Genomic DNA, 18,138 nt, shown 5'->3' on the forward strand with positions numbered 1-18,138 from the left:
ATTTAGGATTAGGACAAATAACAATCAATATAACTGATCACAGCTTAAGATCAGTGCCTGAAGCGCCTCATATTTGAAATCAATAAACTTTGGCTTTTGGGATTGTGATTGTAATCTCAATCTTAGACAAGCTTGGTCTGATGGCGAATTTAACATGATCTGATCTGTTTAAAGGTTCGTCATACACATGTATGACGGTCTTCCTGTCCGAGGATGTGTCGCCCCGGCTGTTCAACCTCTTGGATTTGTCCGGTGTCAGATTAAGAGAGCGTGCTCAAAATCTTCCACCCAATTTGGCAGGGCGAGGGGCAAGTGGGGCGGGTGGATTCTCCATATATAAGAGCTGGTGTCCTCCAGACACTTTTCACGTAGTTTGCTTCATGACTTCATGTCAGCTCTGATATCTGTACGCACGTCAGTGCGACCGCCAATCGCATTTCGCTCAAGTGCATTAACTGTACCTTTTTTTGTTGCATTAACTTAAGCTTTTTAAGTGGTTTTTTTGAGTGTGTGTGGTTGTGCCTTTGAAGAATTTCATAATGAATTACTGCATGTCAGACATGTATGACATAGCCCACGGTGTGAGTGGGGGATATGCAGTGCCGCCCGGAGGTGAGTACTGCATGTATGGTGGAGAAGGGCCTGGTTTCACTCACTGTGAACCACAGCCATTACACCACCATCCTCCCAGTATGGAGCAGGCCTGGCCGCCCAGCCAACCCTACGGGTGCCCGTTTACTGGGGGCAACCCTGTGTTCAAGAGTGAGTTATGCTCCATGGAGGTGCCTCTCAGTCACTACCACCAACCAGACTACTACTCTGATGGCAGGCCAGACTTCTCTCAGATGCAGTGGATGCAGGGGCCACACAAGAAAGGTATCGCAAGCTCTAGAAGAAGCATAGAGGTGTGCTGTTGGCTACCAAAGTTTTGTCTTTTCTTTTTTTGAGCTTGTAATTGGCATGTTTTAGGTGGCTGACTGTATGCTAGCATTTCATGTGTAGTAGTCTAACATCTCAGTTCAAAAAGTTCTTAAAGTGTTTAAACTCAAGTGTGCTCGGTTGAGATTAAGAAATGTTTTGATTTATGACTATGAAGACTGTGTTTTTTTTTGTTGTTGGTGGTGGTGGTGTTTTTTTTTTTTTTTTTTTGTCTAACATTTGAGGATTGATTCATTTTTGCAGATTTTATTGCCATTTTATATAATACGTTTTCTATTATATCCTCCATTTGTGCCAGTTACAAAAATGAATCAATCTTAGCAAGTATTGGAAAAACTGTTATTATGATATTATAGTAGTAAAACTGCTGAATTAGTCTTCTGGACTGAACTTGAGTGCCTCTTTCAAAGACCTGCTGCAGATATTCATGGAGCTAGTTTGGCATTGTGTAGTGTATTGATCTTCAGGGTTGGATGGAGGTTTGGGGTATGTTGTATTGATTTGTAAGGACACAGACAGAGGAACAGAAGGTTTGAGCTCCTGTCCTGCCACTGACCTCCTCAAAAGACTTATTGATCGCATATTGATTCCTGAGCTGCTGCAAGCTGCCTGAACTTATGTCTTAAAACTTGTATTTTTGTTGTTGTTGTTGTTGGGTTTTCGTCTCAATATAAGAGCATTCTGATAAAACACATCTTTATTTTCTCTTTTTCTTACTTTTTCTTTCTTAAATTTTTCCCCAAAACTCAACATATCTCAATTAAGTATTTTTTATTATTTAATTATTATTATTATTTTTTTATAAGATAATTTAAAGAATTTGTTTGAATGGCAAGACAGAATGTGCCATCTCTTAAAAGACTAAATGTGTATATATTTTGAACTTTGTAAATGTAGCTGTTATAATTTTGATGGTATGTTTGGGAGTGTTCTGTATCTTGAGTTTTAGTGCTGTTTTATAACTTTAGCAGTTTTATAAATTTTTAATGTTACATTTGCTTATTTTAATGTAATGTGTGTATTACTGTACTTGTAACTTTTTATAGGGTACATACCAAGTTACCTGGACAAAGATGAGCTGTGTGTTGTGTGTGGAGACAAAGCGACTGGCTACCATTACCGTTGCATTACCTGTGAGGGCTGCAAAGTGAGTGTTTCAAATGTATTTGAGTTCAGCCATTCCGTTCTCATAGAAAAGCACACAGTGCATTAAAGACTAATTATTAATGTACCATATATCACACTCTGTTTACACTACTTCATTATAAAATTTCGAATAAGGCTCATGCTCTGCCATTAAAAATGACATCTTGTTTTTTAAGGGTTTTTTTCGACGCACAATTCAGAAGAATTTAAACCCGACATACGCTTGCAAGTATGAGGGAAAGTGTGTCATTGACAAAGTCACTCGCAACCAGTGCCAAGAATGTCGCTTCAAGAAATGCATTGCTGTTGGCATGGCAACAGACTGTGAGTATCCTAAAGTCAAACACACTTGAATAGCCTTGTGCCCCTGTTAATTGATGATTCTGTGAGTGCAAGCACTTTGCTGTCTTTGCACTGACAAAAAGTTGCTATGTGTTTGATTGTTAGAGAGACAGATATTGTGCATAGCTCTTGCAAACATCTTGTTGTTCCTCCAGTGGTGTTGGATGACAGTAAGCGTCTAGCCAAGCGGAAGCTGATTGAGGAGAACCGTGAACGGCGGCGACGCGAGGAGCTGCAAAAGACGGTCTGGGAGCGGCCCGAGCCCACGCAGGAGGAGTGGGAGCTGATCCGGGTTGTCACAGAGGCGCATATGGCCACAAATGCCCAAGGCAACCACTGGAAACAGAAGCGTAAATTCCTGGTGAGAGGTCTCTTCCCTGATGACCGCATCGCAGAGATGTTTCTTGTGTTTTAGGATGTTTTTTTTTGTTGTTGTTGTTGTTTGTTTGTTTTGGGTGGGATTCTATTTTTCTTTCTTTTTTTTTTTTTTACCCTACCACAACCCTAGATTCCCTTTCCCCAACCCTTCCCGCACAATTCCCAAGCCCTTCCTCACCGCTGTTCCCATTGTTAATATGTCCATGTTTTTGTATCTCCTTGTAGAGTGGGGAGTGTTAGATGGACGCTGGAGACTTTCTACCACAAAGGCAGCAGCACTAACTTTAACGGAACACCTTTGTCCTTCTTTTCTCAAGCTCCGTTTCCTAAACCAAAACTGTTTTCTCATGTTTGTTCCTTTTTCTGATATTCTTCTCTCTGTCTTTTTCTAACCAAATTTCTAATTGTTTCACAATTGTTCTTTTCTCTTGAATCTAACTGTCCTCTACAGATTGAAGTTCTGTTTGAGGATTCTTTTAACACTGCTGTGGGTTTCCATGGGAAGTTTTAATTGCCTTCTTAAAATGTTTGACGCTTTTTATTTGGCAATTACGTTTACCCCAATGTATGTCATTCCACTAGTTTCTTAATTCTATACGTTACAGCATTAAGATTTCTAATTTAAAGGAGACGTGTGTATTTTCTGTGCCATTAGTGGCATCAAGTGGAATTGAAATCTGTCTATTTGAGTGAGACAGACACAGCCAGTTATTATTTTTGCAATTGTGTTTCATGATGCTAGAGGTACAGAAATTACAAACTTCACTTAAACTTTAGTAGGAAAAATGTATTAGGCTTAGCAAAGTCAATTCATCTGTCTGTTTCATAGCTCATAACTGATTCAGAGATTTGTTAGCTTTACTCAAAAATGTTCCCAGAAGTCTGTTTTTTTTATGTAAGACTTTGAAGTAACAAAAATATATCTAGGTAAATATTGCTGCTTATTATGTAATATATTGATACATATAATTTGATTTTTACTTTAGTTCTTGCACTAAACATCTCGAATCCATAGCAAAAATGGACCTCGAAACACAAGCAGAATGAATTTCTGTGTAAATTGTTTATAAAACATTTTTATGCAAATTGTTGCACTGAACTGAATTAAAAAATAATAATAATAATTTTTACTCATGAACTATGATTGAAGCCCATTGTCTGTTTGAACAGACTATTAAGCCACTTCAGATATCATGCAAATATCATGAAATGTCAAAAGGCTGAAAAATATCAACAAAAAATTGTAAGCTAAATCGCCCAGTTCTAGTTTTCATATATTGTGAGGTAGAACTAAAACTTTTTTCAGGTTTTACTATGGCCAGTTTGCAGTAAAAAATTTTGTACTTTGAATCCTAAATTTCTGTATGCAGTTATTCTGTATGTAATATTATATGATGATTATATTATATAATATTATATGATGATGATTTTAAAGCCTCGAAATCCATGGAAACTTCACGCAAACTAAATATCTCACTGTCACTTTCTGTCTGCACTCACCTGTCCAGTTTAAACTTGTTCTTTTTAGTTGACTTGACTCGGGTTCTTCATTGAAACTTCACGATCCCTGTTGATTGCCCAACAGGTCGAGGAAGCAATGCTACTTAATGAAATAACATGTAATTTATTCTGTACTTCTGACCAGAGTGCAGTGGGGGTGAAGGAAGCAAAGGTAAGAACCAGCAGAGCAAACACATTTATTTATGATTTTATCCAAAAGAACGCTCTCTCAAATTCTCAGCTGCTTCCATTTCTGTCACGTTTTTTTTTTTTTTTTTTTTTGCGGAAAAATTGACATGCTGAATGCTTGAGGCATTTGTTTGGAGTGTTTGTGTAGCTCTCTGCTCGCTGTGTCAGAATGAAGGTGTACACAGAAGAGGAAAGCTGAATAATTGACTAATGTCAAAGGGGAATATCAGGCTGGTTTTGCGCTGTACTCAGCTCCCAGTCTTCTTTTGCTTTGTTTTTTTGTTTTTTGTTTTGTTTTGTTTTTTTGCTCTGTCTTTCACGTCACATTTTTCTGGTCAGAAGGTCACAAATCTTATAAAAAATTTTTTAAAAAAAAATCCAAATATCAGTGGATAACCCTAGTCAATGAGCTCCCCAGCAGAAGGAGATATCAAAGACGCTTCTCTGCTCTGATCTTCTAGTTTAAGTTTCTCATCTTTCCTCTTTTCCCTCTTAATAACTGGGCTCCACTCTTGTTTCGTTGACATGTCTTGCTGTAACTTTGGCCTTCTTTGTGCTTTAGAGGGGAATGAGGATTTGCTGTGTCACACCTTCGTCTCTGTGAATGTCCATTACTTATAAGTATCTGTGTTACTGAGGACACAACCTCTCCCCTTCCTCTCGTTGCAGCCGGAGGACATCGGTTCGGCACCCATCGTCAATGCACCAGAAGGGAGCAAAGTGGACATAGAAGCCTTCAGTCAGTTTACAAAAATTATCACCCCCGCAATCACTCGTGTCGTTGATTTTGCCAAAAAGCTGCCCATGTTCTGTGAGGTAAGAAGCCTGCTGTACATTCCATCAAACAACACATTCTCACTCCCAACTCGTCGCATATGGACACTTGGTGGACTCCATGGCGTCACTTTTTAACACACCAGGTTACCCCTTTTAGTGTCATTTATAATTTCATAGGTATTTTGGAGCACCTAACCTCGCCCCTACCCTAAACCTAACCACTTCTCAACGATATAAAATGGGTAACAGGCAAATAAAAGTGCAGTCGTAGGTATTTATTGCAAAAAAAAAAAAAAAAAATTAGTATTAAATTATAACAGGCAATTTGTGTTGCATTCCAAGTCTTCTGAAGCCATATGATATATTTATGTGAAGAACAGAGTGGAACTTAAGGTTTTAATCGCTGAAAATGATCCTGCTCCATAAACGGACACTGTCAGATATCATTCAAAATACGTTAGCTTGTTGCAGTCGGTCTCGAGGCATACAAGAGCCAATGCCATTTCACAATAAAAGCCTACGCAACGCTTATTCTGTCGGCAATTTTTTAATGTGTGCACGGGATCTAAGCTTTACGGTGGATGGAGACAGTGATCGCTTTTGGGTCTGTTCCTCACACAAAACAATCTTTTGGCCTCGGAACACTTGGAATATTTGTACTTTTTTAAAATTTTTTTATTAGGAGTGCAAAACATACAACATACGGTGAACACAAAACACAAAAACAACAATAAAACAGCAATGATAGTAACAGCAATGAAAAATAAGCGGAAATGACAAACGGGTAATAGTAGAAGTATTTAAGTAGTAATAGCATGTATAATAATAATAATAATAATAATAATTTGTGATGACGGCAACAGTAATATCAATAATAATAATAACAATAATAACAGTAATAATAATAACGATAGTAATACTAAAGATAATGATGATGATAATAATTTGTGTTGACGGCAATAGTAATATCAACAATAATAATAATAATAATAATAATAATAATAATATTTATATAAATAATAATAATAACAATAGTAATACTAATACTAAAGATGGATAATAATATATTGTGATGACGGCAACAGTAATATCAGTAATATGAATAACAGTAATAACAGTAATAATAATAACAATAGTAATACTAAAGATGGTGATGATGATAATATTGTGTTTACGGCAATAGTAATATCAATAATAATATAATAACATTAATAACAATAATAATAATAATAATAATAATAATAATAATAATAACAATAGTAATATTAAGATGGTGATGATAATATTTTGTGATGACGGCAACAGTAATATCAATAATAATAACAGTAGTAATAATAATAATAATATTAATAATAATAATAATAAAATAACAATAGTAAATAATAATAATGTAATAATGAAATAATGACACATACCCAACACATACCACACCTATCCTAGCTTCTGTGTCAGTGTGCATGTTTGTTTATTTTTATTTTATTTATGTATTTATTTTTTTTTCTCATTCACAGTACGATTACTATTTGTATATATATATGTATGCCCAAGCTGAGGTGGTGCATTAAAAGAAGGGTGTGATGCATTAAAATCATGTGTGGTATATGTTGGGTGTAGTTTTGATTTAGTTATATTTATATATTTTAAATATATATATTAAATTATATAAATTATTAAAGACTAAACTTAAACTATTACCGTCCTTATACAAAGCAAAATATCATCCCATCAATATCATCTTATTATCATCAATATCATCTTATTACTGCTCAATGTTTCTATGATATTGATAATATTATTAATAACAATAATGTCAATAATAATAATGAAAATACTCATAATATTACTAAAACCTTGTATAAATATATATAATAATAAGTGAATACATAATTAATTAGGATGAGTGTGTCAGATTTGTAATAGTTGAATGAGGTCTGATCTGGAGTCTTGTGGTTCCAATATACAGTTGTAATGAGGTGAAAAATATTCTAGGGAGATGTAGTCTGTGAGCAAATTTTTCCAATGCATTATGTGAATAGTGTTTCGGGATTTCCAGTTCAAGAAGATAGTTTTCTTGGCGATGGCTAAGGCTACGAGGAGCATCCTTTTGTTTGTAATAACAAACAAAAGGAATATTTGCACTTTTTAAATAAATTGTGACTCTAGTTGTATCTGTCTGGTATAGCCTGTGTTTTATATTGTATAATATACAAATGATTTGGTTTAGGGGTTGGGTTACGTGCTCAAAAATGTCTAAATAGTGTAGTGTAAATAAAATTACATATATATCATAAGGGCAAAATGATACACAAATACATAACTTTATCATGACTTTAAAATTCCCATGCCAATCACATCTGTGTATGATGCCAAAGACTTCTCATTGAAAGCAATAGAGTACCCTTGAAAAATGCTAAAAGGGGTACCCTATGCATTAAAAAAGGGATGTCAAGGCCTCCTGATCAAGCGTCTATATGGGACTAGTTGGGAGTGAGAACGTTTTGCATTAAATGCAGGAAATTAAATAATTCAAAACCTAGCTTACATCCAACCAAGTGGTTGGTCAATGTGAATTTTTAAAGGTCTTCTGTACAAAAATCAAAGCAGAAAATGCATCAAAATGAGGGAACAATTTAACGAGATAAAATGAATTCATTTGTGCACTTGACAGTCTCTTGTTTTTTGATACACAATAATGCATACTGTGACTGTGAGTATTGTGTAATTTGTGTAATTGTTCAGCTGCCTTGTGAGGACCAGATCATTTTGCTGAAGGGTTGCTGTATGGAGATCATGTCTCTGCGAGCGGCGGTGCGCTATGATCCCGAGAGCGAGACTCTAACGTTGAATGGGGAGATGGCCGTCACACGAGGCCAGCTCAAGAACGGGGGTCTGGGTGTGGTCTCAGATGCCATTTTTGATCTGGGCGTCTCGCTGTCCTCCTTCAACTTGGATGATTCAGAGGTGGCGTTGCTACAAGCCGTGATTTTGCTTTCCTCCGGTTAGTGCTATCTTCACTTCTCAGAGTTAATCCAATCATTTATTCTTGTTCTTGTCCATCACATTATGTCAAAATGTATGCACATTGTATACAAATAAAATGTATACAAAAATCTGCCCTTTTAAATATTGTAAAAAATCTCCCTCTCTCAGCACAACTCCTTTTAATGAACATGAATAAATGAGTTTCTTGTTACAGTGAAAAATCCTAAGAATGTTACATGGTTAAGAATTCAGATTGATGCAGGCATATGTCAGTTTTCTTATTCAGATTTCTAGTAAAAAAAAAAAAAATAAATTGGCTAATGGCAAATTGGGTAAAACACGTTTACATGTCACCTTCATAATCAAAACAATCAATTTCCAATAAATATCAGAATATCTTTGTGCGTGCAAATGCAGTCAGGGAGAGGGGCATAAATATCAATGCTGTAATAAAGAAGGATGTACTATGACTAAAAACAATGAAAAAAAAAAGCTTATTAACTACTAGGTTTGGTGAACCTCATAAAGAAGAGTCTTTGTTTTCCTTCATGATTGATTAATGTCAGTTGTCAGTATGACTCATGACTTCCACTGGAAGTACGTTTAAAAGCTATTAGGCCAGCTGCAGCGGGTGTTCTTGAGTGCCGATTACCCAGGATTACACAGGCCACTGAGGGGAAACCACACTATTAAAACGGGATTATGCTTCAGCTGAGAATGTCACAATCAATAGGTAAAGACTTCAGTGCCCACGTCTACTCTTATATCGATTTCTTATCGATTCCTGCATATTTAAACAGATTGTCCAGTGCTGCAGCTGGCCGAACTCAATCAATGACTTAAATGATTTTTTGATAATTAACTGGGTTTTAACTACTGTCCTAAAGGTCTTTTTCTGATTTGGTTTTAGAGAGAGAACAAAGGTGATGATTTTCTTTTTTCTATATCACTTTTCTGCTTTAACATATGAAATGTTTCCAGCTAGAGTTGTCAAAAGTACTGACTTCGGGTACCTAGTTGGTACTGAAATTTAAAAAGTGTGACACTTTGAGCGCTGTTGAGTGGATTCGTAAACACCTCTGATTGGCCATTGTGTTCAAGGCTCATCGAATTTGTCTGTGATTAGCTTCAATGATCAGCGCTGTAAAAACATTGTAAATAGTCATCAGTGAAGCTCTTCACAGAGCGCTTACTCAGATACACATGGGAGCGTTTGAAAGCAGGCATCTATCGCGGACCAGTCCACTGATAGACGCCTGCTTTCAAACACTCCTGCTCCCGCTTTCAAAATGCTTTCAATTTCAAACACTTCCGTGTGCTTTCAAACGCTGCCGTGCACTGATCATTGTAGCCAATCACAGACATATCTGATGAGCGCGTCAACACAATCAGAGTTGTTTACAAATCCGCTCAACAGCACTCAAAGAGTCACATTTTTAAAATTTCAGTACCGGTAGGTACCAAAGTTGGTACTTTTGACAACTCTGTTTCCAGCACTGTAACACAACAGATGTCATTGGTCATGCAGAAAACCAATAACAGCTAGACTGCAATAGTCCCTTCTAATTCTGCCTGGAATTTTCTTTTTTGTTTAAAGTGTATAATTTCTAGCACACTGGTGGCACCTATGTACCTGTTATACCTTGTAAATGTAGCGCTGCGCAGTTTGTATTTAAATTTGTGGGCATGTCTGTGGCATTGTCATCATTTACTCACCCTCATGTCGCTTCAAACCTGCATGACTTTCTTCTGTGCAACCCAAAGATATTTTTAGAGATGTCTTAAATCAACATAGACAACACATATAAACTATAAACACTACAAACAGGCACACTTCAACAGGCCAGTGTTTACATACGCTTGTCTTCAGAATGTTAAATGACTCAAACTAGAATAGAAATAATAAGTTTTATAAAATCACATGACATCACCTTCAAGCCCAGCTTTTTTTTTTATTTAAAGTGAATTTGTTTTAAAATTAAACTGGAACCAGCCATCATCTCTTCTCCTCTGTTTCACTGGCAGATCGTCCAGGTTTAACGAGCGTAGAACGGATAGAGCGTTGTCAGGAGGAGTTTCTCTTGGCCTTTGAACATTACATCAACTACCGTAAGCACAAGGTGGCTCACTTCTGGCCCAAGCTGCTGATGAAGGTGACAGACCTACGCATGATTGGTGCCTGCCATGCCAGCCGCTTCCTGCACATGAAGGTGGAATGTCCCACAGAGCTCTTTCCGCCCCTCTTCCTGGAAGTGTTCGAAGACTGATGGCCAACCAATCAGGCCAGGCTGCTCCCACCAACACCAACCTCCACAAATCCGACCTCCCCTCGAACTCTGTGTCCCTGTTCCTGGTCACATGAACACTGTTTTTGTTCCTGGTCACTACTGAGCATAATTTCATTCCATAGTTTTAGGAGTAGCTCTCTGGCCTAATTTGAATGGAACCATTCCTTTTACAAAGCGGGTACATGTGAATAGCATTACAGTTTGTTTTCTTTCACTCTTTGTTTGTAAAAAACAAAACAAAAAAAACAATCACCTTTCTGTTACTCAATTTTTTTTGCTAAATTGTTTTATTTCTAATCATAGTCTCTGATGCCGCTTAAGTGAGATGTATGAACTATGCATTTGGGTTTCATGTCACGTCAGTCCTCAGAAAAAAGCGCCACACTGCAAAGGGGGGTAGCAATACCTTTTTTCCCTTCATTTCCCTTATCTGTTGGTTGAAAGGTCTTTTCATGCTCACATTAAGACATAGATTGGTAATAGTTCTGTTCCAAAACTCAATGAGCTGCCTACCTAGGCAACATTTCCCTAGATAGAGAGTGTACAAAAGCAAAATCACGACTGAGGGCTCTTTAATATCTCAATTGTTTGTCCTACACAAGATCGCTAAATGGAAAGCGAATTAAGACATTTGGTAAATTAAATTTTCCTGCTGCTGCTCTAGAGGAAGACCACAGTAATATTACACCTCAGCTGCCTCAATAACAAATTCATTCAAAGATAGTTGATTTCAATAGTCAATTTCTACCAAGACCTAATGATCTGCGGCTATCCACATTCATTTTATAGCTCTGTACTCTTACTTTTTCAATAACAGTCTCATTTGTCTCCTAATGTATGTGCAGTAACTTCGATTGAGTAAATGCCGAGGACAAATTACGAGTATGGGTTACTATAATTGGCATTCATGTCATGTCAAAGTATATAGATCAAATAGTTCAAGCTAATTAGCAATGAAATATTTCACCCAATATGTGTGTGCTGTATGTATCCCAGTTTTGCATAGCTTAGCAACATGCTAACATCAAACTCTATTGGATTAATTGTGAGTTTCCCTTTCATTCATGTGAGGAGCACTGATTTGGAATGTTCTACATTGTCAGATGCTTTCTGTGCCATACTAGTACTACATCACTTATCAGGTTCCATTTCATTTGGCATGCTTCCTTTAAGGCATATGTTGGCAATAGACAATAAAGCAGCTTACTTGGTTTTGGAATTGGAACTGTTCTCTGAAAAAAAGTGGGCAAGGTGAACAAAACATTTCTAAATGGCAATGTGGCATCAGTTTTAATGGTGGTTAGACCCCTGAGTAAAATGTTTCTTTGTCAGTACACCTAAAAGCTTACTGGGCAAGTGGACCTTCATGATACCTTAGTTAGAGTTCACAGAAAGAGTAAATTCCAGTTATACATAGCACATAAAAGGTTTTTTGATGATCTCATATGTTGATCTCTATAAACTTTAGTCCTTGAGGAAAGGTTTTTGACTGTCAGCAGAAAACACATTAAAAGCCCATGAGAGACTCTCTAGCCAGCATACACTCACATTAGCTCATAATGCCTCTATTAAGGTGCCAAAAACTTCCCTGAAAATCATACTCTGCTTGGACTTGTGTTGAGCTGCTTGGAGGAACTTGAGGTCATATTTGTACCCAGCCATAACTAGACCTATTAAACTGCTGGGATGGAACTCTGTTCAGTTTATTTTTTCTTCTCTTCTATAGCTGTCACACGATAGACCAAGGCAATGCTTCTGCTTGAACTTGTTGGTGCTATGAGTTTGCCGATTTATACCTCCAGGACTGTTGTCATTTAACCTCTGAATGGTCTGGGTGATTGACACACGTAAATACACACAACGCTGAGGTCAGTGGTCAACCCTTCAATGTTCAGGGATGCTTTTGGATGTGTCTGTGATGTTGTTTCAGCTGTTCTCATTTCTTTCCTGGTTTTCTTGTTTTACTGTAGTGTTTTTTATCTTTCTAGAGACATCCTTGTGTGCTGCAAAAGGGTTTGAATCTCACATACCTCTACTGATTATCAGGAACCGCCAGAACTGTTGTTGTTTTTTTTTTTTTTTTTGCTGTTGAAAAACGGACATGAATTCAGAATCGCACCTCAAAACGCAGCACATGTTCAATCAGTGTTCTGTTATAGTGATTCCTTTTTTAAGCAATAGAATTGCTCCAGTGGTTTTACATGTTTTGGATTATACATTTAAACGTACATGCCAACGTAGATGTTAAACAGACTCAAAGTCATTGCACAGACAATCAATGTGTCAGCAGAGGGTGTTATAGAAAGATGTAGAGGGAAGTAAAGGCCACAGCCAGGATCTAAAATTAACTTATACACCACAACTGTCAGTGGCAGGTGACCTGACTCTTTGCTCAACTCCACACCAATAACTTTTTACATTTGCTTACGCAGACAAGCTTGACAGGACGTCCCAATTTGTAATAATTTAGTAAAATTTAATTTACAGCTTTTCCCAAATCTATTTTTGTTGCACAAAAGACACACAATTTGTGATTCTTCAGTAGATTTTAGTAGTTTATATTGTTTGAATTTAATCGCTCACAAGATTCAGAAAATTGTTTTTACAATTTGATTTAAACCATGTATTATGTTGTTGCTAATAATATTACCAGCCATCTGGCAAGTAAACACTTATGTACTTGCTAAAGCCTTTTTTTTTTCTTTTCTTTTTTCTTTCTGTGCCGGCACTTGGTGAGTGTTAATTTTGGACCCTGGCCACAGATCAGCACATGCATGCACAGACACGCTGGGAGTCAATACTATTTCCTCTGAGTGCATAAGTAAAAAAAAAAAAGCACTACAAAAATAAAGATATTTATGGTGTAAAGAAAAGGCTGTATTTTTTTTCAGACTGCAGATATTTTTTACATGTTATATGCACAATATTAACATTTTCCAGTTTTACACACTAGCAGAAAACAAAAGACTGTCTTTTTTCAAAAAGTCCTGTTTTTTAGCAGTCCCGGTTCACTGGTGATCTCTCCTTATTATGTGTTTCATTCTAAATCCATTGTTTAACCATGTTAATGACAACTAATATATACTTTTTAACTTATAATCATAACATAAACAAAAAATCCAGCACAACCAATCACAAAAAGTGATTCTCTGTGTGTGGGAATGAAACCTAAAGGCCATAGTCAAAGAAACTGACCAGATATCACCAGGCTAAACTGAAAGAAATAGACCCCTAGAAACAATCACAGTACATGTACTTCTGTTTCTCTATGTCTTAGTTAACACTTACCTGACCACATCCACAGTATGCTGGTTGCATGAATAAGTGAACTTTGAATGTGAATCAGTTATCCAACATTACAAGCAAATGTATTTTACTTTCTCTTCAGTGTCTTTTTTTCTTTACTTTACTTTACTTTTATTTTATTTTATTACCAAAATGAACGTATTGCTCAGGCTTACTGTGTGACAGTGGAGCCTTGAATTAAATTCAAGTTTGGATCATGATGATTTGGATATCCTGGAAGAGACATTGCACTAGAAATATAATCCTGGATTTGGCAAAAAATGATGACGGTGATGATATTTGCACCTAAGGTGAATAGGAGAATAAAGATGGTTTTGAGAAACTCCTGAAATATTTGTTGTGCTGTGTGTGGTACATGACTAATGTAAGATTCTGCATGAATGTAAGATTCACATTGATGTATATACATCAATATACATATATTGATGTATATTTATTTAGCAGTCATTAACTGAATAATGACTGTCATTTCACATTAAGATATTTGTATATTTTACTCTCACATAATCCTACTCTCAAAAATCCTTTCATTTCAGTCTGTTTGTAAAGATATGTTTACTTTTTTTTTTTTTTTTTTGTGAAAGTACTATTAATTGTGGAAAATTTGTACTGTACTTTTTTACATGAAAAAAATACCGATTTTCGTTTTACAGAGATTTTGCCTTTATTTCTAGTATTTTCCCACTCCCCATAGTGCATTGCTGTAAATTGGTGTAGTTAAATGCTGCCATCTACTGGACAATACCATTACGACATACATACAAACTCATTTAAAAATGAAGCCATTGTCTCTTTACCTTTTGGAGTGCTTACCTTTTAATACAAAATATGTTGAACTTGTACTATAGTAAGTAGTGACAGTCTATCCTGGGTTGTTATAGAAACATAAGCACTTCTTGCTGCTGAGCTATAACTGACATCCCATACACCTGTCGACTGCCCAGTAGTGAAACATTTATTGAGGATCTAGGCCCTTACAGGAAATAGCTTCTAAGACCTCTCTCTCCTTAGCCCTGTTGCTCATAAGCACCTTTGATGCAGGATGGAACGTTTCAAAGTTAGTTAAAATGCTTCAAAGACATATTCTTTGACACTACATTTGATTCCTTTAAACAACTTTCACAAAAAGTCTTAAAGGGGACCTAAAATTCACTTTTACATGGTGTTTGAACATAAATGTATGTCGGCAGTGTGTGTACACAACCACCCTATAATGATAAAAATCCACTCACTCCTTTTTTTTAATCCCCATAAAACCTCAATAGTCTCATAGAACAAGTCGCTTTTTGAGCCAATCTCTCGACACTGCGTCATCGATAGATGTTGCTTTGGGGTTATCCCCTCCTTCCTCGAATCTACTGAAGCCTTATGAAATCTTGCGGGCGAGACTTCGCCCACCAATGGCGTTAAAGTGCGCAAAAAAGTACCATGTACTTGAAATAGATCGGGCTCCCCCGCACTATAAGGTTGGACGCCATTGCCTCAGAATCTTTTCCTCCAGCTACAAGAAGCCATCTACAGCTCGCCGTTGAGTTACTCTCATTCAGGGGACGATGCCTAAAAGGATTGCCGCTCCCCTGCAGCTTTCTGGTGAGTATGATATTTTTTCCTCAGATGCCCTCCGGACTGCAGCGTTTCTGCTTGGGCGAGGCCCTCTCAGAGGCAGTGCTGCGCGAGTCCGTCTGCCCTCAATAACAGCAGTGGACCTTATAGACTCCAGTGATGAGCTCATGCATTCGCATTCCTCTCACCCAACTTTTCAGGACATCAGCCCAGCTTCTCATGCTCTCATCCCCCACGGTAGAGCTGCAAGCCGAGCGCGGAGACTGCAGCTAGGGTTCTCATGTCGGCACAGGTCCCACATTGCCCTTGATCTCTATACGTGCAGCCCCCCCCTTAGAGCAGCAATCTGTCATGTTCAAAGCACAATCACTTTGTAGTGATTTTTACTCCATTCACCAGTGACGTAGTGATTTTTGATCACTACGTCATTGAAGGTGTGGTTATTAGTGTATCAGATGACCCCTCCCCCCTTTTGTAATACGGGGCACCAGTTAAGAATACTATCTTAACAATTTAAGAACACTCCAAAAGAGCTGTTCAATAATTCAGAATTAACATAAACTGGAGGGAGTCGGTCAACTGATTTATCTGAAGGATTTGCGAGAGTCTGGTCAACTAGTAAAGTCTTTGATCATCAACACAAGGAAGACACAGTTATAATAAAATCAATGAAATTTATTAACAATAGACATGCAAGAGTAAATACCACAACGATTAATAATGAAATAATGAATATGCACTTCTAAAAGATAGTAAAATAATAATCAAAGGAAAATACTGAATTAAATCAAAGAAACAAATAAATGAAGTGAACACAGAATGGATAAATGCAATGCTGTTGAACTGAATGTAGAATGGAAGAGAATTGTATGGGAATGCTTCTTATGGAAGCCACCTAATGGCTCTGGTAAAATGGCGATAAATAATTGCTTATTGATCATTCAACAAATAATATCCCTATTATTTGTAACAAGCTGACCTCAAGTAACTGTTATCTAACAGGTTAGAAAAACATGCTGCATGTATAAACTAATGCCAAGGTCTCTAGAAAGAGGTTTGGTAAGTTTATATTTACGTTCCACACAGTCGGGTGATCAATCTAGTAGCAGAGACGTCTTCCACTGATGATGCAGGCTGCGTGCAGTGGGAGGGCGCGGAGTTGCGATCCAGTAGTCATGCCACGCTGGGCTGGAGGATGCTGAACTTCGGTTGCGCCAAGAGGGTCCTTTAGGATGGACTGGGCAGCTGGGTCAGATGAATCTTCACGGGTTCCTTTGCAGGCTGGCTGCGTCGCTGAGGAGCCGTGTGGTACAGGCAATGTCTGTCAATGCAGAGGTCATTTACGGACTGGGCTGCGCTGCTGTAGGAGCCGTAAGGGTCAGATGAAGTCCCTCAATGCTGGGGCCCTTTTTGCAGCTAGAGTGCAGCTGAAAGCAATGTAAAAGGTTTTGCTCGCGAAAGCTTCACCTTAACCGTCTTGTAGTCTCTTTCCTCGTCAGGTCAGAAACTCAGGACGTGGGGTGTCTGTTAATGTCTCCTTCCCTGTCGAGCTGGAAACTCAGAACAAGGGTGTGTCTACCCGGGGGACATATTTATCCCTTTCTAATGAGGAGGAGATTGAAATGTGGCGCCTTGCCGATCCTGGAGTGTGATTGGCCACTGTTATCTGAAGCAACCCCGGTGTTGCCCCCCTAGTGTGGAACTCATTTGCATAGCATAAAGTACAGTGTTAAAATAGTGTCTTTAACATTTTACCCATGCATTATTCCTTTACCAAACCTCTTTCAAATTATTAAAGGCATCATAGGGAACAGATAGACAGCAAACACAATATGAAATGGTTAAATCATCGTCCATGCATTTGTTTATCTGTTAACAGGACTGTCCCATGACCTGTTGTTTTAACAGTCAGTAACCATTAACATAAACTGTGCTTTGCATGAAAATGGAGTGGATGTGATGCAGTTTCGATCAAATTAAGGCCTCCAAACATAGGCATGAATGGATTTAGATAGATCTCTGTGGCCTCTCTTTATTTCAGTCACTGCTGCTCCATCCAGGGGGTCCTGAAGGAATTTTTATGGCAGTCCTTGCCTAAATCTTAGGAATGAGTTTGGTGGTTAGAGTCAATATGTCATCCAATGAGAAATCCTCTCCTTGGTTTTGGTGGGTGCAGAAGGTTCCCCTTCCTGCTCTGGAAGAGGTGTCTGGTAGTTGTCCTAACATCTTATCTGATGTTGCTGAACATTTGTTTATGTTCATTCACCAAAGATCCAATCACATTGTGGCACATCTTCCTACACACCAGCAGTTAGAGAGGGGCCCTGTCGTAAACTGGTCCCTGGAATGCCATTTTAACTGTTGTTCACAACATCTCCCCCCTGCACGGACTGATCAAGGACCTGAAGTCGTTGATCTGGGCGATGTACTAAGAGGGAAACAGCAGGGACAAACACAAACCTCACCTTCGACCATTGGCATTTTGAGTAAACTGTAATTCAACAGTTACAACTAAGTAACTTCTTTAGTGAGTAAAATAATAGTATCCTCTTTCAGGACTACTAAACAGGTTACACACGAATCTACATGTTAAGAAAAGAAAACTATAGATAGTCAAAAAGAGAACTATAAAGACTATTCAGTGAGTGGGGTATAGGGAATAGAGCAGTCTCTATTTCTGTCTAGTCAGAGTTGCTTGTTATAATGGGAGAAAGCTCAGGAAGTGGTC

General features: G+C 37.7%; 1 protein-coding gene across 5 annotated transcripts in view; it reads left to right on the plus strand.

Annotated features, from left to right (window-relative positions):
• thrb (thyroid hormone receptor beta) overlaps positions 1-14,178 on the plus strand; it is a 180,251-nt gene extending 166,073 nt beyond the window's left edge. For 3 of the 5 annotated variants that reach the window (XM_051872871.1, XM_051872872.1, XM_051872870.1), the window contains 7 exons: positions 1,986-2,086; positions 2,262-2,409; positions 2,583-2,788; positions 4,391-4,477; positions 5,164-5,310; positions 8,011-8,269; positions 10,279-14,178. In XM_051872871.1, coding sequence (XP_051728831.1) covers positions 1,986-2,086; positions 2,262-2,409; positions 2,583-2,788; positions 4,391-4,477; positions 5,164-5,310; positions 8,011-8,269; positions 10,279-10,520 — 1,190 coding nt within the window. In that variant the 3' untranslated portion in view covers positions 10,521-14,178. The remainder of the gene's footprint in view (positions 1-1,985; positions 2,087-2,261; positions 2,410-2,582; positions 2,789-4,390; positions 4,478-5,163; positions 5,311-8,010; positions 8,270-10,278) is intronic. The other 2 variants (XM_051872873.1, XM_051872874.1) reach the window with 2 other exon arrangements.
• Positions 14,179-18,138: the final 3,960 nt, after the last annotated feature.

This window comes from Ctenopharyngodon idella, chromosome 19 (assembly GCF_019924925.1).
Source record: "Ctenopharyngodon idella isolate HZGC_01 chromosome 19, HZGC01, whole genome shotgun sequence".
Lineage (NCBI taxonomy): Eukaryota > Metazoa > Chordata > Actinopteri > Cypriniformes > Xenocyprididae > Ctenopharyngodon > Ctenopharyngodon idella.